The sequence below is a fragment of the Enhydra lutris genome, unplaced genomic scaffold (assembly GCF_002288905.1).
Source record: "Enhydra lutris kenyoni isolate GAN:26980312 unplaced genomic scaffold, ASM228890v2 scaffoldscaffold66, whole genome shotgun sequence".
NCBI classification, from domain to species: Eukaryota; Metazoa; Chordata; class Mammalia; order Carnivora; family Mustelidae; genus Enhydra; species Enhydra lutris.
In genome coordinates, this window is record NW_019154150.1 from 1,510,197 (window position 1) to 1,538,088 (window position 27,892).

At 44.3% G+C, this 27,892-nt stretch overlaps 1 protein-coding gene across 1 annotated transcript; it reads left to right on the top strand.

Moving 5' to 3' along the window:
* The first annotated feature begins 266 nt into the window (after positions 1-266).
* LOC111159106 (ribophorin I) lies at positions 267-27,827 on the top strand. Its single transcript, XM_022521511.1, has 10 exons — positions 267-605; positions 4,498-4,562; positions 6,695-7,001; positions 13,333-13,542; positions 15,514-15,706; positions 20,316-20,415; positions 21,961-22,099; positions 22,346-22,465; positions 26,016-26,261; positions 27,448-27,827. The coding sequence occupies exons 1-10, from the start codon at positions 345-347 to the stop codon at positions 27,628-27,630; spliced, it is 1,824 nt and encodes a 607-aa protein (XP_022377219.1). The 5' UTR covers positions 267-344; the 3' UTR covers positions 27,631-27,827.
* Positions 27,828-27,892: the final 65 nt, after the last annotated feature.

Genomic DNA, 27,892 nt, shown 5'->3' on the forward strand with positions numbered 1-27,892 from the left:
TTTCTAATTACTAAATATTTTAGGGGAGATACTTTGAGACTGTGCAGATAGGCTTTTTTTGCTTAAACTTTTGCCTAGGCTTTTATTTTCTCCGATTGAAGTATATTTTACTGTCTCAAGCAATAGAAAGTCATTGTTACCCGCAGGTGGGCCGATTGGCAAGGGTAAAAGAGCGTATAGTCGGGCGCCCCGCGGGCAGCCCGTTGCCCTGGAGATGGGGGTCCTTCCTCTGTGGGCGCCGCCATCTTGTGGCGCCAGCTCGGGCCCAATGAGCGGCTGCACAGTGGCCGGAGGCGGGGCGGCGGCAGCGCTCGGCGCGGCTTGCGGCTCAGCTCGTCCCGGTCATGGAGGCGCCCACCGCCCGCCTGCTCCTGCTCTTGCTGCTCGGGGCCTTGAGCCCGGCGCCGAGCAGCGCCTCCCCGGAGGCACCGCTGCTGGTCAACGAGGACGTGAAGCGCACGGTGGACCTCAGCAGCCACCTGGCCAAGGTGACGGCCGAGGTGGTCCTGGCGCATCCGGGCGGCGGCTCCACGTCCCGCGCATCCTCCTTCCTCCTGGCTCTGGAGCCCGAGCTCGAGGGCCGGCTGGCGCACCTCGGCGTGCAGGTGAGTGCGGGCGAGCGGCGGGGGTCGGCGCGTGCCGGCCCGGCAGCCTCGGCGGACACGTCAGCGTAAGCCTGCTGGAGCCAGGCCGCCGCCCACGTGGGCCGCCGTCGAATCACTGCCCCCGGCTCCCCCGAGGGGACCCCTTCTGGGCGGGCGGGCAGTACCCGCGCTGGCCTCGTGCGGAGGATCCTCCGTTACCCGCCCTGCCCGAGGAGAACAGCGGAGTGGCCGCCTCTGCGAAGGGCCTATCGGGGCGCCGGGGTGCACCGAACTTTGATTTCCCACGACTTGATGCAGGAGCCCAACCGGAGGACGAAGAAATGAGCCCAAATGAGTATCTACATTCCCTTAATTCAGTGTCTGGCCCATAGTTGGTGCTTCTTTCTAGCCGTCATCCAATAAAATCAGAAATGTAACGATGTGTATTTTCCAGTTTGTAATTTAAAACCGATGCTACTGTCGTACGTAAAGTTGCTAATGACGCTTTTAAAATTTTGTTCCTCTCAAAGTTAAAGAAGTCATGTCGGTAATAAAACCTCTTTTAAACTGTACAGAAAGGTCAGGCCGGAATCACTCCCTTCCCCCTACCGGTTCTCATTTTTGCATTTCAGCAGTATATGGCTTGGAAGTTTGCTTTATGTACTTCCCCAGCATTTCAGTGAACGCTTTTACAACTCTCAAGGAAAGAAAATGTTGGCCTACATATTCATAGGTTTGCTTTTTATTACTATTTTCATTAAGTAATGTTCATTAAGTGATTACCCAATTATCTGTTGAGAGAATAGTCATTACAGTGTTGTATTTCTTCTAAGTACATCTTGCTCTTTGACTGAATCTGGAGCTATAAAGCTGGGTTTATAGAGATTCATACTTCTGAAGGGATTCCTCTTTTTGTACCTTGTCTGTGATGGAATGCACAGTTTTACTCAAAGGTTTGTTAAAAGATGGATCAAAACTTCATTTGAGGGGTGCCTGGGTGGCTCAGTGGGTTAAAGCCTCTGCCTGGGATTGAGCCCCCACATTGGGCTCTCTCCTCTGGAGGGAGCCTGCTTCCTCCTCTCTTTCTCTGCCTGCCTCTCTGCCTACTTGTGATTTCTGTCAGATAAATAAATAAAATCTTAAAAACCCAACAAAACTTCATTTAAATGTATGCTGCCACCTTTGATTGTCTTGATGTTAAATCCCATTCTTTTATAAAAACTAGTTCTGGGGGGTACCTGGGTGGCTTAGTTGGTTAAGCACCTGCCTTTGGCTCAGGTCATGATCCCAGAGTCCTGGTCAAGCAGAGAGCCTGCTTCTCTCTCTCCTGGCTGCTGTTCCCTTGCTTGTGCTCTCTCTGTCTTTCTCCGTGTCAAATAAATCTTAAAAAACAAAACAAAAAACTAGTATGATGTATTGAAGTTGCCACAGTTTAACAAGACAGCCGCAGAAGCTATCTGCCATCATACTGGAGAAAGGCAGATTACTGCAGACAGGTCCCATTCACAATCTACTTTGTGTAGAGTGTTGTGGTAGGTGTTTTAAGTACATTCTCTTTAACACTCATGATGGCCCTTTGAGGTGTAGGCTTACTGCAGGTGAGGAGTGCAGTCGAGGAGTTAAGTTGTGTAAACCCCATGTTAGCTCTTAGAGCGGTGAGTGAATTGGGACTTAGGTTAGTTTCAGACTTTGTGTGCTCTTTCACTGACCCCATTGCGTCTTCTGGCGTAGGTGGCTCTGAGGTATGGTTGTGTTGAGATGTAAGACCTGCAGCCACATCACCAGATTTGTTCAAAATCATTTGTTAATTTTATAGCCCCACTATAAATGGATATATGTACTCCTTTACACCCCTGTCTCAATGGGAATTGTAACTGGATATTAGACTTAGCAAAGAGGGTGTGTCCAAATCAACAATTGACTTGGAGACCTTGATAGGAGGCCTTGATAAGGTTGCTAGAAGTTTTCTGTTTTTTTTTAAGATTTTTTTTTTTTTAATTTAGTCATTTGACAGACAGAGATCACAAGTAGGCAGAGAGGCAGGCAGAGAGAGAGAAAGGAAAGCAGGCTCCCCGCTGAGCAGAGAGCCCGACGCGGGGCTCGATCCCAGGACCTTGAGATCATGACCTGAGCCGAAGGCAGAGGCCCTAACCCACTGAGTCACCCAGGTTTCCCAAGTTTTTTCAATGGATTTCTCTTCAGCCTTCCATGTAGAATTTTAGGAACTGGTTAGAAGGGACAATGGTGATGTCTTAAAAAAATTTTTTTTTTTTTTTTGGGTAAGATTTTTATTTAGGGGTGCTTGGGTGGCTCAGTTGTTAAGTGTCTGCCTTGGCTCAGGTCATGATTCCAGGGTCCTGGGATCAAGTCCGGTATCAGGCTCCCTGCTTGGCGGGAACCCTGCTTTTCCCACTCGTGCTGGTTGTGCTCCCTCTCTCACTGTTGCTCTCTTTGAAATAAATAAAAAAATTCTCTTTCTCTTTTTTTTTAGATTTTATTTATTTATTTGACAGAGAGATCACAAGTAGGCAGAGAGGCAGGCAGAGGGAGAGGGGCAGCAGGCTTCCTGCTGAGCAGAGAGCCCGATGCGGGGCTCGATCCCAGGACCCTGAGATCATGACCTGTGCGAAGGCAGAGGCTTAACCCACTGGGCCACCCAAATGACCCTTAACAAATTTTTTTTGAAAGATTTTATTGATTTATTTGACAGAGAGACAGCGAGAGAGGAAACACAAGCAGGGTGAGTAGGAGAGGGGGAAGGAGGCTTCCCCCGGAGCAGGGAGCCCAATGTGGGGCTCGATCCCAGGGTTCTGGGATCATGATCTGAGCCGAAGGCTGATGCTTAACAACCGAGCCACCCAGGCACCCCTAAAATTTTTTTTAAAAAGAATTTTTTTTATTTGGGAGAGAGAGAGACGTAGGGAAGGAGGGAGTGCAAGCAGGGGTGGGGAGCAGAGGGAGAGAGACAAGTAGACTCCTTGCCGAGTGCGGGGGCCCAATGGTGGGACTTAGTCCCATGATCCTGAGATTATGACCTGAGCCAAAACCAAGAGAAACCAAGGCTTGGATGCTTAACTGACTGAGCCACCCAGGTACCCTTAAACACTTTTTAAGGATTTTATTTTTAAGTATTTTCTATGCCCAATGTGGGGCTCAAACTTCCGCAGAAGGGTCACATGTTTCAATGACTGAACCAGCCAGGCACCCACTTTTAGGCATTTTAAAATATTAAAAACAGCTTCTTCCACATTACAGTTCTTTGTGCCCTATTGGGAATAAGTGCTTCAGTCCTACTAGAGTTTGGCCTGGCAAAGAGATCAACAGTGTGTATTAGGTTTTCCTTAGAGTCTGCTCCACTGTCTCATTCAGGGTGTCTGCTCTTTCTCAGCAGAGATACTGCTGGAGTTAACATTCTTTTTCTGGTTACACCTCCTTTTGCAGTGAAGGATGAGCATGAGGGAGTGTGACAAGCAGTAGCTGTTGGACTTACCCACTGTTAGCTTACATGCAAGTAGAACCATTTTGGGCCACATGTGAGACTTTTTTACTACTGTAGTAAAAAATATTTATTTTCTATGCAAATGTGTGTTTGAATGTAAATGGAGACGAAAAATGTCACCTTTGTATTGGGAAATGTAAAGTATAAGTGTAATTTTTATTTATATGTGTGTGTTTGGTCATTCAGGAAAATATGTATTTATAGAGTTTACTGTACAACTTAGTACAAAAATAAGTCTTTGACTATGTTTTTATGTTTCATATGGAAAAAGATTGTTACCAGAGTTGTCTTTAAAGTGTTCTTGTAGTTTGAATACTTTACTATGGTTATTCTAAGGCAGTTGGTTAACCGTTGACTCAAATTTAGAGGCTAAAAGACATAATAAAAAGAATAGCCTCTTTTGTCCTGTTATAGGTGAAGGGAGAAGATGAGGAGGAGAACAATTTGGAAGTACGAGAAACCAAAATTAAGGGTAAAAGGTAAGCAACCAAACAATCAGAATATTTATATATCGTGCCCCTTCTTGTTATAGGTTATCCTATTGGTTGGAATCATAAGGTAGGAGAGTTGCTGAGGAAGTACCTGGTGTTCTAGAGGCTATTTCAATTAATATAGTGTGTGGTAAGTAAGCAACAGGCTGTAATGTATTCTGGACCCAGTTACGTCTTTTCTGATTACTAATGCTAAAAATTGCCCCTCACAGTGGCAGTTTGTTTTACAGGAAGATAGCTACTTTCCGTACCAGGTCAGGTCTGCTAATGTATGTGAGGATAGGGATCCCCAAACAGTGGATGGAGAACCAGTATGGTATGTGAGAACTGCAAGCTGTTTGCCTCAGTAGATAGCCTCCCATCTGTTGTTGGCTACCATCCTCTTTCCAAACAGCAGACAACTCTACTCCCCTTATCTCCTCTTGAGCCTTCAGGGCATTGAATGTGAGACTCTGGGAGGGAGCAAGGCTGAGCTCTCTGAAGGCTGGGGTTGGACTTGTTCTCTGCTTTAGCCTCAGCACCTAGCATGGGGCCTGGCACTTACTAGTTACTATAAAACACTTTGTTAAGGATATTTTCTAAAACGCATAAAAAGCAGGAAGAACCAAATAAAGAATCCCCATATATCTCATCACCCAGCTTCAGCAGTTATCAGTATTTTGCATGGTATTTATTAGGCATTGAACTATTTGTTCAGTGAGTGATGTGGGAGGAAGAAATGTTTTTAGCCTCAGTGATTCTTTTTTTTTTTTTTTTTAAAGATTTTATTTATTCATTTGACAGAAACACAGTGAGAGAGGGAACACAAGCGGTGGGTGGGAACAGGAGAGGGAGAAGCAGGCTTCCCGTGGAGCAAGGGAGCCTGATGCAGAGCTTGATCCCAGGACCTTGGGATCATGACCTGAGCCGAAGGCAGACGCTTAAGGACTGAGCCACCCAGGCGCCCCTATTCTCAGTGCTTCTAAACTAGAGGAGGGAGCAGTTGTGTCCTGCCCCGCCCAGGACATCTGGCAATGTCTGGAGACGTTTTTAGTGACAGCTGAGGGGTGCTGCTGGCATCTCGTGGGTTGAGGCCAGGGATGCTCCTGAACCTGCTGCAATGCCCAGGACAGGTCCCTTCTCCCAGCACAAAAGTAGCCACTCGCGAATGTGAGCAGTGCCAAGGTTAAAAAGTCCTATTTGCTGAGGCAGACAGCATTAGCTTATGCTGTAGTTTATCATAAAAAGAAATAAAATATTTGATTCCTGACCAGCAAACCTTTGAGCCTTACAGCTCTCAGTTCCCACATGATTCAGAAAGCAGGTCTCCCTGTTTGGCAGAGTTTTTTTTGTTTGATTTGGTTTGTTTGGCAAAGTTAAAAGAATTTTTTTCTCATTAGTTGTGAATTTTTTGAAACGGAGAATATGACATACTATTGTTTTCTTTATGCATATGCCCATTTATACATGATTTTACGTAAGTGTATAAATGGGATAATGTTAAATTTATTGACCTGCCTGTATAAAGCTTAATGGCAACATTAAACAAGTCGTTTATCCTGCAACCTTAACATGACAATGTATATATCTTTGTTCTGATCCATGAAAAAAAAATGTGCTCCTTAGACCCCAGTATAGTCAGTTCTGTGTTGACTGCCTAGCCTTTCATCAGTCAGAAGCCTTCATTAGCTGCTGCTTCTGACTTCCAATGAGAATTGATATTTCTTTTCCTTTTTTTTAAAGATTTATTTGCTATAGAGAGAGTGAGTTCGGGCCAGTGAGCAGGGATGGGGAGGGCAGAGGGAGGGGAAGAGAGACTCTCAAGCAGACTCCCTGCTGAGCACAGAGCCTGACACAAGGCTCTGTCTAAGGACCCTGAGATCATGACCTGACCTGAAACCAAGAGTCTGACACTCAGCCAGCTGGGCCACCCAGGCACCACTGTATTCTTGTTATTATAAACAACTGTGAAATGTATTCCTAGACATTTGTCTTAAAAGGCTTAAATTAATGGGTTAAAGGTGATCTCTTAAAGGTAACTGCATTTGTCTTGGGTACAAAATGTTGCCATGACTTCGAGCTGCTACTTCTGTTTTTGGTTCCCTTCATTTCTTAATTTTCTTGCCTTGTTCTTCCTCTAGTGGGAGATTCTTCACAGTCAAGCTCCCAGTTGCTCTTGATCCTGGGGCCAAGGTTTCAGTCATCGTGGAAACAGTCTATACCCACGTGCTTCAGCCATATCCAACCCAGATCACCCAGTCAGAGAAACAGTTTGTCGTGTTTGAGGGGAACCATTATTTCTACTCTCCCTATCCAACGAAGACACAGACGATGCGTGTGAAGCTTGCTTCCAGAAATGTAGAGAGCTACACCAAGTTGGGGAACCCCACGCGTTCCGAGGACCTCCTGGATTATGGACCTTTCAGAGACATCCCTGCTTATAGTCAGGTAGGTGCGTGTGGAGTCCAGTCTGTCCCTGCCGACTTGAGAGAACGTCTTCTGGAGTGACCGCTAGTGGATGGATGTAAATCCAAAGTCGTTTTTAAGATCATCCCAGAGATTTTCACCTGTTGTGAAATGATGCCATGGGGGTCACTGTTCTCAATTTGGGAGTACAGTTAGAGGCTGGGAGGTGTAGGAAGATTTTTAAGAAGGGCTCGAATAAGGAAAAACATGGCAGTTCCTGAACCTCATAAACTTCATGACTTGGATTTTTGAAGCAATGACACATGAGCTGAGTTGAATGACTGCATCAGCATTTAGGACCTGTGGAAGCCTGACAGTAGCCAGTGACAGTGATAACTAGAGATTGCTGAGGTCTCTGAGGGAGCCCCACAAACAGCAGTCATCTTCCCCCCTTTCCCAACTTCTCTGTACACTGAGAAACAAAAGTATTGAGGTAGGTAGGAAGTGGCAAAATACGTAGCTTTATAACCGGTAAAGACTAGGTTGAAGGATGCTGCCACTGCAGAGCTACAGAGGCATCAAATGCAAGGGCGGGGGAGGAGAAGGGGATTAGGGAAGGGAAGGACAACTTACTGACCCACCATCTTTATTTCCTAGGCTCTGTAGATAGTGTATTAAATAAGATCATTCATTTCATTGAATCAGAGTTAAAAACGTAGTTAAAAAAATTTTTTTTTATTCTCTAGCTATAGACGAGGACAATTAGTGAAACGAAATTACTAGATTACAAATAAATTAGCTTCCAGGGAAGATGGGCAAGTTGTATGTAGCACAATTCTAGCAAATATACTCACATTAAAAAAGAATAATAAAAAAGTAGCATTTGGAGGGTTGAAGTCAGGGTTGGGGGAGGAGGGAACAAGGCATTGTGGGTGGAGGCCCCAAGATGGGAGACCAGGTGCTGTGCTGATTGGGGTGGCTGCTGGGGTAATAAAGCGGGCTGCCTCGTTGAGCCTAGGAGTTGGGCCTTAAACAGAGAGGGAGCAATCAAGGCTTTAAAAAGACTGTTGTTATGGAAAAGTTCAAACACGTATAGAGAATGGTGCAGTAACTTCCCATACACCTATCACTTCGATCTGTGGGTATCAGAATATTACTACACTTACCAGCACTCTTTTTTTTTTTCCTCTGCTGTAATATTTTAAAGCAAATCTTAGGAATCATGCCTTTTCAGCCTACGTACTTGATTATCATCTCCGAAATACATGGATATTTAAGACCTGTGCATGCATTTCTGTGTTTAGAACGTATGTCACTGAGGATGTACAGTCAAAATACTTCCAGTGCCACTTGAAATAATTGTTTCTGTTTTCTCAGTCTCTCAGATGTTAGTTTCACATCTGTTCATTACGGGTCGTTTTCTGCTGTTTAAGAATCTTTTTTTTTTTTAAGATTTTATTTATTTATTTGAGAGAGAGACAGAGTGAGAGAGCATGAGAGGGGATGTCAGAAGGAGAAGCAGACTCCCCATGGAGCTGGGAGTCCGATGTGGGACTTGATCCCAGGACTTCGGGATCATGACCTGAGCTGAAGGCAGTTGCTTAACCAACTGAGCCACCCAGGCACCCAAGAATCTTTTTTTAATTGATATGATTTTTTGAAATGAAAAACAGCCAAAATTATGTAACAAGGTATATTCACAGAACTGTTGCTTCCACTTCTCCCTTCTGTCTGTTCTTGGTGACCATTTATATTAGCTTTTGGTTTATCTTTCTAATTTTTTTCTATAAATATACGCAGATTATAGTAAATTTATATTCCCCCTTTCTCAAAAAATAGCACCCTGTGTGTACTGTGGACTCACGGGTTTTTGCTGGGGGAAGTGAGAGTGGCTCTCTTCGATTCCTGATGTAGTCACCTTGTGGTGTGGAGAGCTTTTGGGGCGCATGCTTCTGTGGAGCTGAGGGACTGGCTGGTCTGAGTTGTGTTTCTTTTTTTTTTTTTCTCTTAAAGATTTTATTTATTTATTTGTCAGCGAGAGAGAGACAGCACAAGCAGGGAGAGACGCAGGCAGAGGGAAAAGCAGGCTCCCCGCTGAGCAAGGAGCCCGATGTGGGACTCCATCCCAGGACCTTGGGATCATGACCTGAGCCGAAGGCAGCCGCTTAACTAACTGAGCCACCCAGGTGTCTCATGAGTTGTGTTTCTTCTAACTGCATATTTATTTTTTTCCTTATTTAAAACTGAGTGATTCAGTTTATGTTGGGGGCAGGGATTTGTTTGTCTCTTATGTAGGTTTCTAAATTTTGAATATTTTGGATTTTGGACTTTGTCCATTTTAAATTAATAAAATGCTCATGAGAGACTATTTGGCAAATACAGAGGAAAATTTGATGCCAGTTGACATCCACTTTTGACATAATAGTACGTGAGTCATTTCTTTCTAAGCATAGGGGCTTTTTAGTGTGGAAATCATATCATGTATAAAATATTACATGATGGCTTTTGCCGCTTAGACAAACATTTCTAAACATTTTAAATTACTTTTGTAAGCCAGTTTTTAAAGATTTTATTTATTTATTTGACAGAGAGAAAGATCACAAGCAGGCAGAGAGGTAGGCAGGGAGAGGGGGAAACAGGCTCCCTGCTGAGCAGAGAGCCCAATGCAGGGCTCCATCCCAGGATCCTGAGATCATGACCCGAGCAGAAGGCAGAGGCTTAATCCACTGAGCCACCCAGGCACCCCTGTAAACCATTTTTTTTTTTTTTTTTAAGATTGTATTTATTTATTTGACAGACAGAGATCACAAGTAGGCAGAGAGAGGAGGAAGCAGGCTCCCCGCGGAGCAGAGAGCCCGATGTGGGGCCCGATCCCAGGACCCTGAGATCATGACCCGAGCCGAAGGCAGAGGCTTCAACCCACTGAGCCACCCAGGCGCCCCTCCTGTAAACCATTTTTTTTTTTTAAAGATTTTATTTATCAGAGAGAGAGAGAGCACGCACGGGAGAACACAAGCAGGCAGAGGCAGAGAGAGAAGCAGGCTCCCCACTGAGCAAGGAGCCCGATGCGGGACTCGATCCCAGGACCCTGGGATCACGACCTGAGCTGAAGGCAGCGGCTCAACCCACTGAGCCACCCAGGCGTCCCCTGTAAACCTTTTTTTTAAAGATTTTATTTATTTGACAGACAGAGATCACAAGTAGGCAGAGAGGCAGGCAGAGAGAGAGGAAGGGAAGCAGGCTCCCTGCTGAGCAGAGAGCCCGATGCGGGGCTCAATCCCAGGACCCTGAGATCATGACCTGAGCCGAAGGCAGAGGCTTTAACCCACTGAGCCACCCAGGCGCCCCCCCTGTAAACCATTTTTAATAGCCACTTAAGATCCTGTAATTTGATGTCTTATAACTTATTTGCTAAGTTTCCTATGTTCGACAGCTTTTTACCTATAACACTGTAGTGGTCTTCTCTTCACATATAACTTTTTATATAGTCTCAGGGTGGATTTTCTTTTTCTTTTTCTTTTTTTTAAATTAAGTTTAGACTTTAATTCCAGTTAGTTAACATATGGTGTAATACTAGTTTCAGGTGTACAATATAGTGATTTTCAACACTTCCATATGTCACCCAGTGCTCATCACAGTAAGTGCCCTCCTTAATCCTCATCACCTATGTCACCCATCCCCCCACCCACCTCCCTCTAGTAGCCATCAGTTTGTTCTGTTTATTCTCTGTAGTTGAGTGTTTCTTAATGTTTCTCTTTATATACACACACACACACACACACACACACACACACACGTATTCCGTTTGTTTCTTAGATTCTGTATATGAGTGAAATCATATGGAATTTGTTTTTGTCTGACTGATTTCGCTTATTATTATACTGTCTAGCTCCATCCGTGTTACTGCAAGTATGAAGATTTTAGTGGCGGAATAATATTCCATTGTGTTTGTGTGCATGTGTGTATACCACATCTTTATCCATTCATCAGTCAATGGGCACTTGCGCTTGTTCCGTATCTTGGCTAGTGTAAATAATGCTGCTGTAAACATAAGGGTGCATGTATCTCTTTGAATTAGTGTTTTTGTGTTTTTTGTGTAAATACCCAGAAGCGCCATTGCTGGATCATAAAGTAGTTGTATTTTTAAGTTCTTGAGGAACCTCTGTGCTGTTTTCCACAGTGGCTGCACCAATTTGCATTCCCAGTGCATTGAGGGTTCCTTTTTCTCCACATCCTCACCAACACCTGCTGTTTCTTGTGTTATTGATTTTAGCTGTTCTGACAGGTGTGAGTTATTATCTCATTGCGGTTTTGATTTGCATTTTCTTGATGATAAGTGATGATGAGCATCTTTTCATGTGTCTCTTGGCCATAAGAGAGATTTTCTGAAGTAAAAGTTTTCAAATCAAGGCATATGAACCTTTAAAAATTTCTTGATGAGGGGTCACCTGGGTGGCTCAGTTGTTTGAGCATCAGATTCTTGGTTTTGGCTCAGGTCATGGTCTCAGAGTCATGAGATCAAGCCCCGCCTTGAGCCCTGCCTTGGGCTATGCGCTCAGCTGCTAGTCAGCTTAGAATTCTCTCTCCCTCTGTCTGTCCATCCATGCAAGCGCCCTCACTCTCAAATGAATCTTTTAAAATAATTAAAAATCTGGGATGCCTGGGTGGCTCAGTGGGTTAAAGCCTCTGCCTTCAGCTCAGGTCATGATCCCAGGGTCCTGGGATCAGGCCCCGCATCAGGCTCTCTGCTCAGCAGGGAGCCTGTTTCCTCCTCCCTCTCTGCCTGCCTCTCTGCCTACTTGTGATCTCTGTCTGTCAAATAAATAAATAAAATATTAAAAAAATAATAAAATAATTAAAAATGTTTTGATGTATATTGCCAAGTGGTTTTTAAAAAGATTTAGCTAATTTATTTTGGCACCAGCAGTCAGAAACTGCTAGTTTGCTCACACCCCTATCCATGTTGGCATTATACTATCAAATATGATTATGGATGAAGTTGTACTTTTAAGAATCTATTCATAGGATGAGTGAATAAAGTGGCAGGAGCCATGAGAATTAATAAAATGCCCTTTTTCTTGGACTTTTGGGAAAGAAGGGTGTTTTCCTGATCCTTCTGTCCTTTAAGATCCCATATTTAAGGTTCCATGTGTGTATTCATAAAAGGGCATTTAGATTACTAGTGACTAGAAAGATTTAATACTAATTTAAGTGGTGAAATTGGCAAGGTGAAGGAATTTCCAAAGGTATCTCCTTTAATTCTGTGAGGCCTCCCTGGGAGGCAGTATTTACTGCGGAGGAGTGCACAGCCGGAGCTAAAAAGTTGAAGACACCCGGGGCACCTGGGTGGCTCAGTGGGTTAAAGTCTCTGCCTTTGGCTCAGGTCATGATCTCAGGGTCCTGGGATCGAGCCTGCTTCCCCCTTTCTTTGCCTGCCTCTCTGCCTACTTGTGATCTCTCTCTCTCTCTCTCAAATAAATAAGTAAGATCTTTAAAAAAAAAAAAAATTGAAGACGTGAAGAACTAATATTACCACTTCAATTTATATATGACCTTGAATGTGTTAGAACTGCTGGGCCTCAGTGTTTTTAATTTGTAAAACGAGATGAGTAGTACTTCATTCTGTTGTTTTGAGGATTAAATGACCATGCATTTGTTTGGCGCTCATCAAGAGTGACTGACACCTATATTTATGTTAGCTCCATACACTTAGCTAAACAGGTCTCTCTTCTGGGAACTTCCCTGGGTAAGTCTTCTCCATGTTAAAAAAATCCAGTAGTGTCATGAATCATCCTCATTTTTGAGGTTATTTGCTAGCTCATTGGGTAGACGTTATGTCTTTACGAGATCATGTATATACCTTGTCAGAATTTTTCTTTATTATAGGTTAAGATTTCGTTTTCTTGCAAAACTGCAAAAATTATTCAAAAGGCAGTTTGAAAACCTCATTGTAGAAATTTTGAAAATAAAAACTACAAGGATAAAGTAGAGACAATCTAAGAACTCTGTTTCCTACCGTGTTGGGTTTCTCCTGTATTTCATTTCAAGTTCTTTTTGTTCTTTTACGCCTATGGTGGCTATAAGATAAGTGGCATGTAGAAGTTTTTGTTTTTAAAGTATAAACGATACTTATGTTGGAACCTAAAACAATTTTGTATAGCCTGTTTTTCCATTTAGTAATACATCATGAATATTTATTTCCATATGCCATTAAAAAGTTCCAGTAAGCATTATTTTAGAATCTAGTGTGCAGTAGATACACCATAATGGAGCCATTCTCTTGCTGATGTATGGATTGTCTCCAGTTTATTTGAAACTAGTGTTGATTCATCTGTCACCTAGACTTGGAACAACTTTTCTCCTTTTTCTCCAGGATACTTTTAAAGTACATTATGAGAACAACAGCCCTTTCCTGACTATCACCAGCATGACCCGGGTCATCGAGGTCTCTCACTGGGGTAACATCGCTGTGGAAGAAAATGTGGACTTGAAGCACACGGGGGCTGTGCTGAAGGGACCTTTTTCACGCTATGATTACCAGAGACAACCAGATAGTGGAATAGCCTCCATCCGCTCATTTAAGGTACAGGGTGTGCAACATGGACATCGGGAGAAAGTACCCTTTTATCACATTTGCCCTTTGGCTTTTTGAAAGTATCTAAATATGGACCATTGTTTAGGATCGATTGGTGTTCAAGTAGTTCAGTTCACAAGGTTAGAACCAACAGAAAGAGTCTAAAAAAAAAAAATGACCCCATTTGTATAAGGAGGCCATTTTTAAAAAGATTTTATTTTTAAGTAATCTCTCTTAATCATGGGGCTTGAACTCACAACGCTGAGATCGAGAGTCATGTGCTATACCACCTGAGCCAACCAGGTGCCCCAAAGTAGGCCATGGTGTTTTTTTTGTTGTTGTTGTTTGGTTTTTGTTCTTTTTTTTTTTTTTTTTTTTTTTAAAATTTTATTTATTTATTTGACAGACACACAGTGAGGGGGGGATGGAGTAGGAGAGGGAGAAGCGGGCTTCCCGCTGAACGGAGAGCCCAATGCGGGCTTGATCCCAGGACCCTGGGATCATGACGTGAGCCGAAGGCAGGTGATTAATGACTAAGCCACTCAGGCGCCCCATAGGCCCTGTTTTTAAAAGAATATTTGAATAATAAAGAAAGGAAAAACTATACCACCACTTAGAATTAGCATTGCTCATATTTTAATATTTCCTCTTTCTTTTATAGTACTCTTTTTAAAAGATACTTGATCATATTGTATATGACGTTTTATATATTTTTAGTCTTAATAAATGAAATCTTGTATTTTCAGGTATAATCAAAAACTGAAAACATGTTCAGTTGAAAACCTCCTTGAAAAACAGAGTTTGGGGCACTGGCCTCCTGCACAGTTGAAAATCTGGATATAACTTTTTTTTTCCCCAAATTTTATTTCTTTCTTTATTTCTTTTTTTTTGTTTTTGTTTTTTGTTTTTTTAAAGATTTTATTTATTTATTTGACAGAGAGAGATCACAAGTAGGCAGAAAGGCAGGCAGAGAGAGAGGAAGGGAAGCAGGCTCCCTGCTGAGCAGAGAGCCCGATGTGGGACTCGATCCCAGGACCCTGAGATCATGACCTGAGCCGAAGGCAGCGGCTTAACCCACTGAGCCACCCAGGCACCCCTGTACTGTATTTTTAGAGCAAAATAAGTTAGAGAAAAAATGTTAAAATCATAAGAGAAAATACATTATAGTATTTTTTTTTTAAGATTTTATTTATTTATTTGGCAGAGAGAGAGAGAGAGAGAGAGATCACAAGTAGGCAGAGAGGCAGGCAGAGAGAGAGGGGGAAGCAGGCTCCCCGCTGAGCAGAGAACCCGATGTGGGACTCGATCCCGGGACCTGAGATCATGACCTGAGCTGAAGGCAGAGGCCTTAACCCACTGAGCCAGCCACCCAGGTGCCCCCATTATAGTATTTATTCTATCTGCTGAAAAAGATCTATGTGTAAGTGGACCTGTGCAGTTAAAACCCGTGTCGTCCAGGGGTCATCTGTACTTCGTACTACAGAAGGGCTCATTATGAATTATTTCTTCATAATGAGTTATTTCTTCCTGATTATGAAAATACTCTTACAGATTTGGAGTTATAGTAAAGAATATGAGGTGGAGAAACCCCTCCGTAACCCTGCTACCTAGCAATTTAATGGAATTTCTCCCATTTTTAGTTTTTCTCCCTCCAGAGTAACTTAGAGATTATTTTTATCTTTATCTTTTTATTAATCCTTCAGTGTTCATAAAGGTAGGTATGATTGTCTTCATTATTTATTGTTTAAGAGAATTAGCTATTTACTTACCATGATTGAGAAATAGATGTAATATCTGGAAATTTTGAAGCCTTGGGGGAGGCTAGATAGACCTCTTTTTAGGTTGTCCCAGTTTGGGGACTCTTCCAATTAAATAGTGCTATGGGGAGGTTCTTGGTGCAGGAGGTCTTTTCTGTCTTTAGGATCATCTCCCGTGAGTAAGTTTCTGGGGGCTTTAGAAGGCTTTTTCCCTCTCTTGCAGACCATCCTCCCTGCTGCTGCCCAGGACGTTTACTACCGGGATGAGATTGGCAACGTTTCCACCAGCCACCTCCTTATTTTGGACGACTCTGTAGAGATGGAAATCCGGCCTCGCTTCCCTCTATTCGGCGGGTGGAAGACCCATTACATTGTTGGCTACAACCTCCCAAGCTATGAGTACCTCTACAATTTGGGTCAGTCTTCAGTAGTTAGGGAGTGGAAAGGGGAGAGACTATTACTTTCTTTCATTTCCTGCATTTTTTGTTTCTAGTGGTGGTTCTGTGTGTGTGTGTGTGTGTGTGTGTGTGTGTGTGTGTGTTTTAACAATTGCCAGTCATTTTGATGGGAAGAGAGTATTTTATTTTTTGGAAGGCTGGGATATCAGGAACAACTTTTCATGGGTGGGGACAGATTACTATTATAAAAGTAATACATGCGGGCGCCTGGGTGGCTCAGTGGGTTAAGCCGCTGCCTTCGGCTCAGGTCATGATCTCAGGGTCCTGGGATCGAGTCCCGCATCGGGCTCTCTGCTCAGCAGGGAGTCTGCTTCCCTCCCTCTCTCTCTGCCTGCCTCTGTCTACTTGTGATCTCTCTCTGTCAAATAAATAAAATCTTTAAAAAAAAAAAAAAAAAAAGTAATACATGCATTTGGTAGTCAGTTCGAACAGTCCAGTAAAAGTCCTCTTCTTAACACTTCTTAATTATATAACAGTTAAGTTATATAATATATACTATATACAACGTATGTTATATATGCTATACAACATAATATATATCAATAATATAATATATAATATTATCATTTTGCCATATTTTCAAGTCTTCTTAAAACCTTTGAAATACAAAATTAGAGAAAACCACACAGAAAAATGTATAGCTCAGTAAATGACAATTAGAACACCTCGTAACCACCACTTACTCAGGCCAAGAAATTGAACTGAGCCAGCCAGCCTAAAGGTTCTCCATGTACCTCTTCCTTCCCCACAATAGTGGTTACTATCCCAACTTTCAGTAACTGCTTTCTTGACTTTGTTCGGTTTTATCACCCAAGTGTGTGTTTCTGGAGTCTCTAGTTTTGCCCTTTTCAAAAAATTTGATGTCTTATGAGTTTCTGTTAATCGTTCTCTCCTCCATCTGATTTTTAAAAAAAAATAGTTTATCTATTGAAGAACGTGAGCCATTGGGTAGTGTACAATCTGGATTTTGCTGACTTCTTACTCAAAGTGCCATTCAGTGTATTCCTGTGTCTTCTGTATTTCTTGCAAATTGAAAGCTGTTACCTTCCTTGCTGTCTTAGGAAAGACATTATTGGCCCAGCTTGTATCTTATCTTTCTTTTCCTTTTTTTCTTTTTAAATTTTATTTATTTGAGAGCACACACAAGCAGAGGGAGCAGCAGGCAGAGAGAAAGGGAGAAGCAGGTTCCCCACTGAGCACGGAGCCTGGCATGGGGCTCGATCCCAGGACCCTGAGATCATGACCTGAGCCGAAGGCAGATGCTTAACCAACAGAGCCACCAGCCTCCCCCAGTTTGTATATTTTCTGTCCCAGACATGGAATCAGCCATTTCTCATCAAAGCCCTAGTATCTTCTTGTGGAAAAAAATGTTTTAAGACCATAGTCTGAGAACTAGGAATGCATACTGTTCTTAGTTTGGTCAGTATCTAGGCCTTTTCAGTTAACAGAGGTAGGTGTGTATTATATTTGTGTGTAAGAAAATTATGAACTTATATAGTTACTTAATAGTGTGATATTTGTATCTAATTCCATATCGAGAGTCCTTGTTCTGAAGGATAGAGAAGGTGACAATTAGAGCATTACACAATTAGTTAGTTGTCTTATCCCACACCTAATACACAGAAGTTTCAGAATAAAAATGATCATACTACCACTTCCAGTGTGATTACTGAAAAGAATTTGTTTATTTTTTGGCATATCCTCTCCCTATTCTACCCCATTGTTTAGGTGTGCTGTGCATATACTGTATATCTGTTGTCAGAACAAATAGCTATTACACAGTGTGCTCCCCCCACTTTTTTTTTTAAAGATTTTATTTATTTATTTAGAGTGAGAGCCAGTGAGTATGAGCAGGGGCAGAGTTAGAGAGAAGGGAGAAGAGAAGCAGACTGCCTGAGGAGCAGGGAGCCTGACTTGGGGCTCCATCCCAGGATCCTGAGATCACGGCCTGAGCCAAAGGCAGACGCCTAACCGACTGAGCCACCCAGGTGCTCCGGGCCTCCCTGCTTGTAACTCTAGTCTTACCTCTATAGTAGCTGTAGTTGATGCTCACCATGTCAGTGTTCACATTGACAGCTGTAGTCATTTTGATGATCTGAAGCTCATTCTCTTAGGCAGGGCTTATGGGAATGAGTTCTCACACATCGGTAGTTGATGACAGGTTGTGCCTTTTGTGCATATAAGCCATTTTGAGGAATGGCTCATTACTGGCTCATATGTCTTTCCTTGACATATGTTCCTTTTTTGGTATAAAATGTCATTGTCAAGGTCTGATGATGATCTAATTTTTCCCCTTTATAAGTCACCTCCCCCTTTAAGTCTTTTTATATAAATATTGAAAGAGATTCTTTAAAATCTAATACTTTTAGTGGAACATGTTTTGGCAGTTGTTGCCGTGTTACTGTTCTTGGGTCTGCATTGTTTTTTCAACTTTTGAAACCTTTTTGTAAGTTTTCTCATTTGAGGCGCCTATTATTTCTATGTTGAGTCTTGGCCTGTTTTCAATTATTTGGTAGTTTCTCTTGAGTCTTTTCTTCATTGAAAACTTTGCTTCTTTTTGCTTTTTGTTTATTATAAGACATTCCCTGTTGTGTTTATTTATTCTTATTCCTTTTAGCTTATCCTTCATTTCTAAAACACTTTATTTCTAAAATTTATTTCCTGAAATTTTTCCTGCATTCTGTCACTTCTCTGCATTTCTGTAATTCTGGTTTGTAGTGCTCTTTAATGACTTGTGTCATTTCTATAGTACCTTTAGTTTATTTTGAAATACTGGGAACAGTTTTTTTTTTTTTTTTTTTTTTTTTTTTTTTTTTAGGGAGAGTGCATGTGGGGGGTGCAGAGGGAGAGAGAGACTTCAAAGCAGGCTCCATGCTCAGCATGGACCCCAACGTGGGGATCAGTCTTATGACCCTGAGAACATGACCTGATCTGAAACCAAGAGTTGGATGCTTAATTAACTGAGCCACCCAGGTGTCCCATAGGAACAGTTTTAATCAGTTTTGTGGCATGAATTTCTGGCATGTTTTCATTTTCTCTTGAGATGTTCTCTCTCTCTCTCTCTTTTTTTAAATTTATTTATTTGACAGAGAAAGCGAGAGACAAGCAGGGGGAGTAGAAGAGAGAGAAGCAGGCTTCCCGCTGGGCAGGGAGCCAGATGCGGGGCTTGATCCCAGGAGCTAAAGGCAGATGCTTAACAACTGAGCCACCCAGGCACCCCGAGATGTTCTCTTTTTTTTGTAGCTTTTGAAAATATAACTTACTCTAAGAGTGAGGGGTACCTTTTTTCTGTTGCTCAGTTTTGTTTTGTTTTTTAAATTAAAAAAAATTTTTTTTTAAGTGAGCCAAACTTATAACCCTGAGGTCAAGAGTTGCATGCTCAATGAACTGAGCCAGCCAGGCACCTCTCTGTTACTCTTGTTTTTTTTTTTTTTTTTTTTCTAAGTTTTATTTATTTATTAGAGAGAGAGTGAACCTGGGATGGGGAGGGTCAGAGGGAGAAGTGGGGAGCCTGATGGAGGACTCAATCTTGAGGCTCTAGAATAATGACCTGAGCCAAACAGAGTCACTCAACCAACCAAGCAACCCAGGCATCCTGTTATTCATGTTTAATGTGAATTTTTAGGAGGAGGTGTTGTAACTGCCCAGTTTCCCTGTTGATTAAATACGGCAGCTTGCTTGTGGAGCCTGCCCTGTCCGTTTCCTGTAGCTCTGTTGTCCCTGTTAGGTTCCATTTTTATTTTCCTCCAGCAGTTCTTCCTCTGCTTAGGGTGCTGTCCTGGGAGGGGAGCTCTGCTGGCTTTCCCAAGTTCTCAGGGACTAGACTGCTCTAGATTCACAAGTCCATGGGCATATTTGCTCGCCCACCATGTGGGGTTGGGGGAGGACTCTGGAGCTGCAGTCACTTTCTACAGCCTGCCTCCTTCTCTAGTCAAAGTGGTGGCCTCTTTGGGGCTCTTCTCTCCTCAGGTCTATCACTTGCCCTGTTGGCTCCCTCTGCTTTCTCCTTTACAGACACTAGTAATGGGCCGGTTGTGTGTTGGTGTTTTATAACGCCCCATTTGTATTTTGGGGTTCATGGAGATCTTTGTCTTACCTAGTTTTGTTGTAAAAAATGTTCCATGGGTTTTTGGTTTCACTGTCTAGTTGCTCTGTCTTTGTGTAAAAATTGGGGAAGACCCATAAGTATGCTGCCAGCACCACCTCTGTCTCCCAGAATCTCCTAGTCCATTAACTTTAACAGATTTTTTTTTTAAAGATTTCATCCATCTATTTGACAGAGAAATCAGAAGTAGTCAGAGAGGCAGAGAGAAAGGGGAAAGTAGGCTCCCCGCTGAGCAGAGAGCCCAGTGCGGGACTCGATCCCAGGACCCCGAGATCATGACCCGAGCTGATGTCAGAAGCCCAAACCACTGAGCCACCCAGCCGCCCCTAGTCTATTAACTTTAATGGCACCTCTTAATTCTGCTCTGTGTGAGATGAGCGTGTCCATACCCTGTGCTTGCCTCTAGCTCCTGAGTCATTTTCTCTGATTTTCATATTCTTGCATGTGTTTGTCTTTCTCCAGGTGACCAGTATGCACTGAAGATGAGGTTCGTGGACCATGTGTTCGATGAGCAAGTGATAGATTCTCTGACAGTGAAGATCATCTTGCCCGAAGGGGCCAAGTGAGTGTAACTGTTCCTTTCCTCTGCTTCCTGTTTCTCTGGTAGTGAAGGGGAAGCTTGTGTTCTGGGGTGCTGAGGAGGTACTCGCACCTAGCTTTGACTGAGAGGTCTGCAGGGACTTTCTGACTGGAGTTGAAACAGAAACGTTAGACTCAGATGAGGGTACTGGGTTGATTTATGAACCACAGTGCCCAGTGCCTCTGCGTGACAGATGAGGCGTCCAAAGGGGATGGGACGACCTGCAGCAGGACAGAATGCGGGTTCAGGACAGCCAGGTAGCCCTTGTGCTGTGTTTGTACAAAAAAGAAGAGCAACAGTGGCTCTGTTTTATCCTGGGCTGGTCAGACCAGGTTCAGGAAGCAGAGGAGGGTGGGGGGGTGAGGGGTGGTCCTGCTGGTGTATTAGGGTTCCATGCTTACAGACAGTAATGCTCTCTGGTCAGACCAGGTTCAGAAAGGGGGGATGGTGTATTAGGATTCCATGCTTACAGAGACAGTAGTGCTCTCTTTGGCCACTGTAAGCAGCAAGAAGTGCATTCGGAAGGGTAAGGTGCTTCTTATAAATTGGTGGCGTAGGGGCACCTAGGTGGCTCAGCGGGTTAATCCTACCTTCGGCTCAGGTCATGATCTCAGCGTCCTGGGATCGAGCCCCGCATTGGGCTCTCTGCTCAGCAGGGAGCCTGCTCCCCTCCCCCCGCCACCTGCCTCTGACTACTTATGATCACTCGCTCGCTCTCTCTCTCTCTCTCTCTCTCTCTGTCAAATAAATAAATAAATAAATAAATAAATAAATTAAAAGAAAAAAATTGTTGGCGTACGTTGCAGAGCCAGAGCATCTCTGGGAGTCCATTTGGTGGAAACTGACAGTTGTTCATGGGTGACCTGCCCTTGGCATGAATGATAAACACCTGTGTGTGTCTTTGTGTCACTTCGCTCTAGGTTCACTTCAGAGGGGAGCTTCTGCTTGCCTCTCTTGGGTCACATGCCCACTCTGGTCACCAGAAAGATTGGTTACCAGATTTTTTCCTCCTGTGGAGGATATTCCATAGGGGATGGGGAGTTCTAGCAAAACTAGGGTGTGAGAACCTAGAGGAGGGAGAGTGGATCTAGGTAGATGAAAACAAGACATGTCCCACTATACCTTATAGAAGTTCTCAGTCATGGTAGGAGAAAGAACTTCTGGAGTAGACTTCTCAGGTGCTCCTTCAGGTACCCAAGAGAGTCTTGTCGGGTGGAGTGTGCAGAGGGCTTTGTGGGCTGTGTGAGTCCAGGGGTCGGCCGGAACTGGCGAGCACTAGCAAGGACAAGATGCAGGGAGACGGTCGTTACCTCAGCGGGAGAGCGGTCTACTAGTCGGGGTGCTCTGGCAGCGGGTCAGCTGTCTCAGGAGGTCTGGTGGTCCTTGGTGCCAGGAGGGGAGTGGAGTGGAGTATGAACTCAGTGATCCTGAAAGGCCCGCTGAGCCTTAGAATTCTCCAACCGCCAATAAACCTCGGTGGTCAGTGCAGTTTGTCTTAGGCTGTATTTCATTCCTACCTGCGTCCAGGAACATCCAAGTTGACAGTCCTTATGAAATCAGTCGGGCCCCAGATGAGCTGCACTACACTTACCTGGACACGTTTGGCCGCCCTGTGATTGTTGCCTATAAGAAAAATCTGGTGGAACAGCACATTCAGGACATAGTGGTGAGTGGCTTCACTCCTCTGCCTTTTGTGTCTTCCTCTGCAGAGTACAGGGTCCTGGGAGCCAGGGACTTGGCTTTCTTTATCTTTCCCTCCTTGGGCTGTAGGGCTTTGAGCACAGTCACCTCTGGGGGTGTGTGGTGCAGCCTGCATGACAGTGGGCCTGCTGAGGCCCCTCTGTTGCCCCCGGGTGTCTGAGTCCTTGCAGACCTGTGGAAGCTGGTCCTCCTTGTTTGTTCCCTCCCCTAGGTCCACTACACATTCAACAAGGTGCTCATGCTGCAGGAGCCATTGCTGGTGGTGGCTGCTTTCTACATTTTGTTCTTCACTGTCATCATCTACGTCAGGCTGGACTTTTCCATCACAAAGGTACCCCTTGGCGCTTTCCCCACATTTGTTTGTCGTTTTATGTCTTTGATAATGTGTTTTGTTAACTTGACTGAACATTGGGGTCCTCTCAGCAAGCCCAAGGCAGAACCATGTTGCCAGGAAGCCAATCCCCTGCCTGTGGCCTCTGCTGATCCTTACCTCATGTAAAGAGAGAGACCTTGTTCTTGTTGCTGTGGTCACAGAGCATGCGGGGTTGTGAGGCAGGTTGGCGCTGGTGTGAGTACTGTGGAAATAGGGCAGCCTGGGTTTCATGGTGGGGTTCCCCTGAGGAGGGTGACAGGCAGAGAAAGTAGGGAAGGGCGTTCAGCTAGAAGGAAGAGTTTGTGCAACAGCAGGGAGGGCTTCTGTGGAACCTACAGGGAGCGGTAGGGTACATGCAGCAAAGATGTTGATCTGGCTGGTTCCATAGGTAGCCCTGTGAGACAGCTGCTAGCAAGCCCCCTCATACAGAAGGGCTGAGTGGAGGTTTTACTATGAAATAGTTCCACTTTTTAAGTTATAAATGCTGCTTTTGTTTATTTTTTAAATTTTATTTTGAGTAGGCTCCACACCCAATGTGGGGCCTGAACTCATGACCCTGAGATTAAGAGTCATGTGCTCCACTGACTGAGCCAGCCAGGTGCCCCTGCTTTTTTTTAAATTTTTTTTTTTTAAATTTTTCTTTAAAATAATTCCACATTTCTGGGGGTGCCTGGGTGGCTCAGTTGGTTAAGCGGCTGCCTTCAGCTCAGGTCATGATCCCAGGGTCCTGGGATCGAGCCCCACATTGGGCTCCTGCTCAGCGGAGAGCCTGCTTCTCCCTATTCCTCTGCCTGCTGCTCTGCCTACTTGTACTCTCTATCTCTCTGTCAAATAAATAAAACCTTTAAAAAAAGAAATAAATAAAATAATTCCACATTTCTGGAAACTTTGCAAGAATAGTGAAAATAACGATCATATACTTTGTGCCTAGACCTAGCACTTAACATTTGGTCTCTCTTGATATATAATTTTTTCTGGGCCATTTGAGAGTAACTTGGAGACATTTATATACTCCACTCCCTTGAGTACTAAAGCATGCATGTAGCCTATGGGCACTTCTCTTTTTTTTAAAAAGATTTTATTTATTTATTTGACAGACAGAGATCACAAGTATGCAGAGAGGCAGGCAGAGAGAGAGGGGAAGCAGGCTCTCTGCTGAGCAGAGAGCCCGATGCGGGGCTCGATCCCAGGACCCTGAGATCACGTCCTGAGCCAAAGGCAGAGGCCCAACCCACTGAGCCACCCAGGTCCCCAAGAATCTTCTCTTAACATAACCACAGTAGAGTGATCTAATTTAGGAAATGTTATGTTGGTGTAACTCTGTTAACCAGCATGCAGGCTGTGTTCAGGTTTGGTGGACTGTCCTAGTGACCGTATCATTTTTAGCAATTGTTTTTCTTCCCTCAGAATCCAGCTGAGGATCATGCATCCCATTTCGTTGTCTTGTTTGTTTTAATATGGGACAGCCCCTCAACCTTTCTTTGTCTTTAATGACCTTGACATATCTGATGTGTAGAGACGGGTTTTGTCGAGTATCCCTTAACTTAGGAGTATCCTATGTTTCTCTCTGATTAAATGGAGATAATGCATTTTTGGCAAGAATGCTATAAAGTGGTTCCGTGTCTGCGGGGCATCCCATCAGGGGTACCTGACGTCAGCTGGTCCCAGTGCTGGGATGTAACTCTCCTTACTTGACTAAGTCGATGTCTGCCTAATTTCTTCATGTTAAAGTTATAGTCTTTTTGTTTGCAATTAATGTATGGTCTGTTTGAGGCTATATAAATACTCTCCTATACATTCACTGATTAGTTCTAGCATTTAATATTAATTCTTGTCCGAATCTGCTGTTAGTGTGGTGGTTGGAAAACTGATTCCTTTGGTTGGCCCTGTGCTGGAAGGAGAAGCTTTTCTTCCTCGTTGACTGGTTGGCTGGTTGTTACTTGTTGGGACTCCTGGCTTCTTACCTTGCTCTGTGAGCAACTGTCCACTGGTGCTACTTATTTTGATGCTCAGATTATCCCAGATTTTTCTGTTTTTGTCATGTCTCATCATTTTTTCAAGCACTTCCTTATCATTGGGCACAGCAGCATGTTTCAGGTATATTCTGTACTTTCTCCAGGCAGTCCTGGTTCCGTTCAGTATGGAAATGGTACCTAGAGAGCATGATCTGGGAGCCAGGTGTGATCATTGCTTTTGGGGTGTCACTGCGTCTGGGCCTTTCAGCATCAGAGTCAGGAGAGAGAGGTATGGTATTTATAGGAGCAGTTAACACCGCTGACTCACATCAGTCTGATGCTACAGGATTCTTAACCGTTCTCCCTCATTCCACAGTTTTCACTTCTCTCCTGGATTCCAGAATCAGTGTATTTATTCATTTGTTAAATTCCGTAAACACACAAAATAGTTTCAGAATTGCTGCCCTCGTGCCCGCAGAAACACCAGACCTATCAGGTAGAGTCCCAGGATTTTGTTAGCAGTTCTTTTTGTCTTGAGACTGAGAATGTCTTGTCAGAGTACTGGGTTCCAAGGTAACTGGCGGAGTTTTCCTGTGTTAACGCATTTGCAATATAGTTAGGTTCATTTGTTTCTGTTTGAATTTTATTGCAGTTTCTTCCTCTGGTACTGTTTAATCTTGATTACTTGATTACTGTCAATAACCAATTTCATCCATCTCCGGATATCCTTCCTGGTTGATTTTGCAGAAATAAGGAGATCCTTTAATTCTTATTTCTCCTTCTTTCTTGCACAAAAGGTAGCACAAGTATAATGTCTTGTCCCTTTTTCTAACTAAACAGTTTGTGAGAATTACCCATATCAGTTCATAGAGCTCTTCCTCATTACTTACTTATTTATTTATTTATTTATTTTTGCATAGCTGCAGAGTATTCTGTTGAACGAATGGGTCAGTTTATACAGTTTCTTACGTATATGTCTCCCTGTTTTACAGCTTTGATAATTTATTGAGAAAAAACAGTTGTGGGTCAAATCAACTATTTGCAGACTAGATTCGGCCTTTGAGCTGCCAAGTTAGAACTTCTGAAGTAGACACATGATGAGAGAGAATTCCGGAAAGTATGTAGGGCCTCATCTGAAGGGCCATGAATGGCAGGATAAGGAGCTCAGGCTTTTCCTTTAGGCCCTGGGAAACTCTTGAAGGTTTTAAGGGGAGAGAAATAATAAACATCCTGGAAGGTTTCCCTGACCTGCACAAGGAAGATTTCTCTTCCCTTAGCACTTCACCTGTCCCTTTCATGGTGTATTCTAAGCATTCATATTCCTTCTCTCATCCCCTCTCTGCCCTGCTGGACTTTGAAGTAAAGTTTCATCTTCATGTCCAGTCCTGCCCTTCGCTGAATTGGTCCAGATTTAGTGTCAGCAAAGGTTGGATTCTCTCACATTCTAAGATCGCTTTTCTTGTTTGCACAGCCAGTGGTGGGTACTCTTTAGGAGGTAAAGCTTAGAGCAGGCTCAGGCCTGGATGTTGTCACTCATGATGTCTCCCCGACAGGATCCAGCTGCAGAGGCCAGGATGAAGGTGGCTTGCATCACGGAGCAGGTCTTGACCCTGGTCAACAAGAGAATAGGTCTCTATCGTCACTTTGACGAGACTGTCAATAGGTACAAGCAGTCACGGGATGTGTCCACCCTCAACAGTGGCAAGAAGAGCCTGGAGACAGAGCACAAGGCCTTGACCAGTGAGATTGCATTGCTACAGTCCAGGCTGAAGACAGAGGGTTCTGACCTGTGCGACAAAGTAAGTGTTCGCCATCCCGGAGTCACTTGGGTCTTTGGCCTCCCTTGTCATGCCTTCAGGGATTGTCCTCCACTTCTAGAGCACCACGGGGCTGCTCTGGGTGCACATGCCGGGCAGCTCTTGCTCACTGCTGGCTTTTGTCCCATGGTGCCAACCCTTAAAGTGGAACAAGAAATTTGGGGGTTTCGGTTACAGGCTGGCTTTGGGAAGCTCTGTTAGCCTCCACGTCACTGTCTGTCCATGTGGCTGCTATTGAGAACGACGGCTGGCTCTCCCGGAGGCCAGCCTGGGTGAGGCTCCAGGTTACTCGTGTGTGCTGAGAAGAACCTAGACTTTGAATCAGGCATTTGATTCAGACTTTGTCAATATGGGCAAGTTACCTGACTTCTGTGCCTCCCGTTTCTTCGTGTGTCAGTACTTACCTCACTATGTTGTGAGTGGGAAGTGAGTTGGTGCATGTAAAGTGCTAAGAACCCTGCCTGGGACCTGCTTTGTGAGTTACCTATAAAGGAAGAGGGGATCCCTTCCTCCTCAGAGGTACCCCTCAGAGGTCCTGATGATCCTCCTCTACACACGCCACTCCCAGTACTCCCTCTCCTTACCACTGTGTTTTGTGTAGCACCTGCCTCTTTCTGGAACTCTTTACATGCTCGAGTATTCCCTGGTGGCTGTATGAGGGCCAGATGCCTCATCTGTCTTGACTGCAGTTTTCCAGAGCCTAGACTTGTGCTTAGCACTGTGGCTCACTCCGTAATTGTTGAATGTTGAATGATTCTGACTGTGAAGTCCTCAGCTTTACACCCAGCTGGTGATAACGGGCGTCATTTAGTGTCTCTGCCACAGCCCCGCCATCAATCCTGCCCAGCTGAGTCCCTGGACCTAATTTGGCCAGCCCAAGGGAAGAAGATAAGTGTACCTCGAGGACCTACTGTGCCAGACACCATGCTGGGGGATTGCCCATATGTTCTCATTTGATCCCCACGGTCCTCCCGTACAGCTGAGGCCTGAGGTCAGAGCTTAACGGTACAGAGAGTGGAGCTGGCATCTGAAGCCAGGCCTGTCTCCCTCCACTGCCGGCGCCTCTGCTCTGGGAGCTCCGGGGTCTGTAGGCAGGGGAGGTGGTGGGCCCTGCTGAGTGTGGGCCGGGGACTGCTCTGAAGCTCTGCCCTGCTCTTGCCTCGGCCAGGTGAGCGAGATGCAGAAGTTGGACGCGCAGGTCAAGGAGCTGGTGCTGAAGTCTGCGGTGGAAGCCGAGCGGCTGGTGGCTGGCAAGCTCAAGAAAGACACGTACATTGAGAACGAGAAGCTCATCTCTGGAAAGCGGCAGGAGTTGGTCACCAAGATCGACCACATCCTTGATGCTCTGTAGCCCCTGACCGTTACCTTCGGGGTGGGCCCAGGGCGCTGCACTTTCAGATGCCAGGTTGGGGGCGAAGGGGGGAGGGCTACCATCAAGGCCACTGAATGCTGGCATCTGTGTTTTACAAAAGGCCTTCAAGGAAGTGAAGCCAGGGCCCGCCATAGGCAACACAAGAAGCTTCGTTTTTGTCTTTAAAGGGTTCGTTTAAAAAAAAAAAATCCCATTAAAAACAAAATATCTTTGTGTTTTGAACAAAGAGATTTTCAGTAGG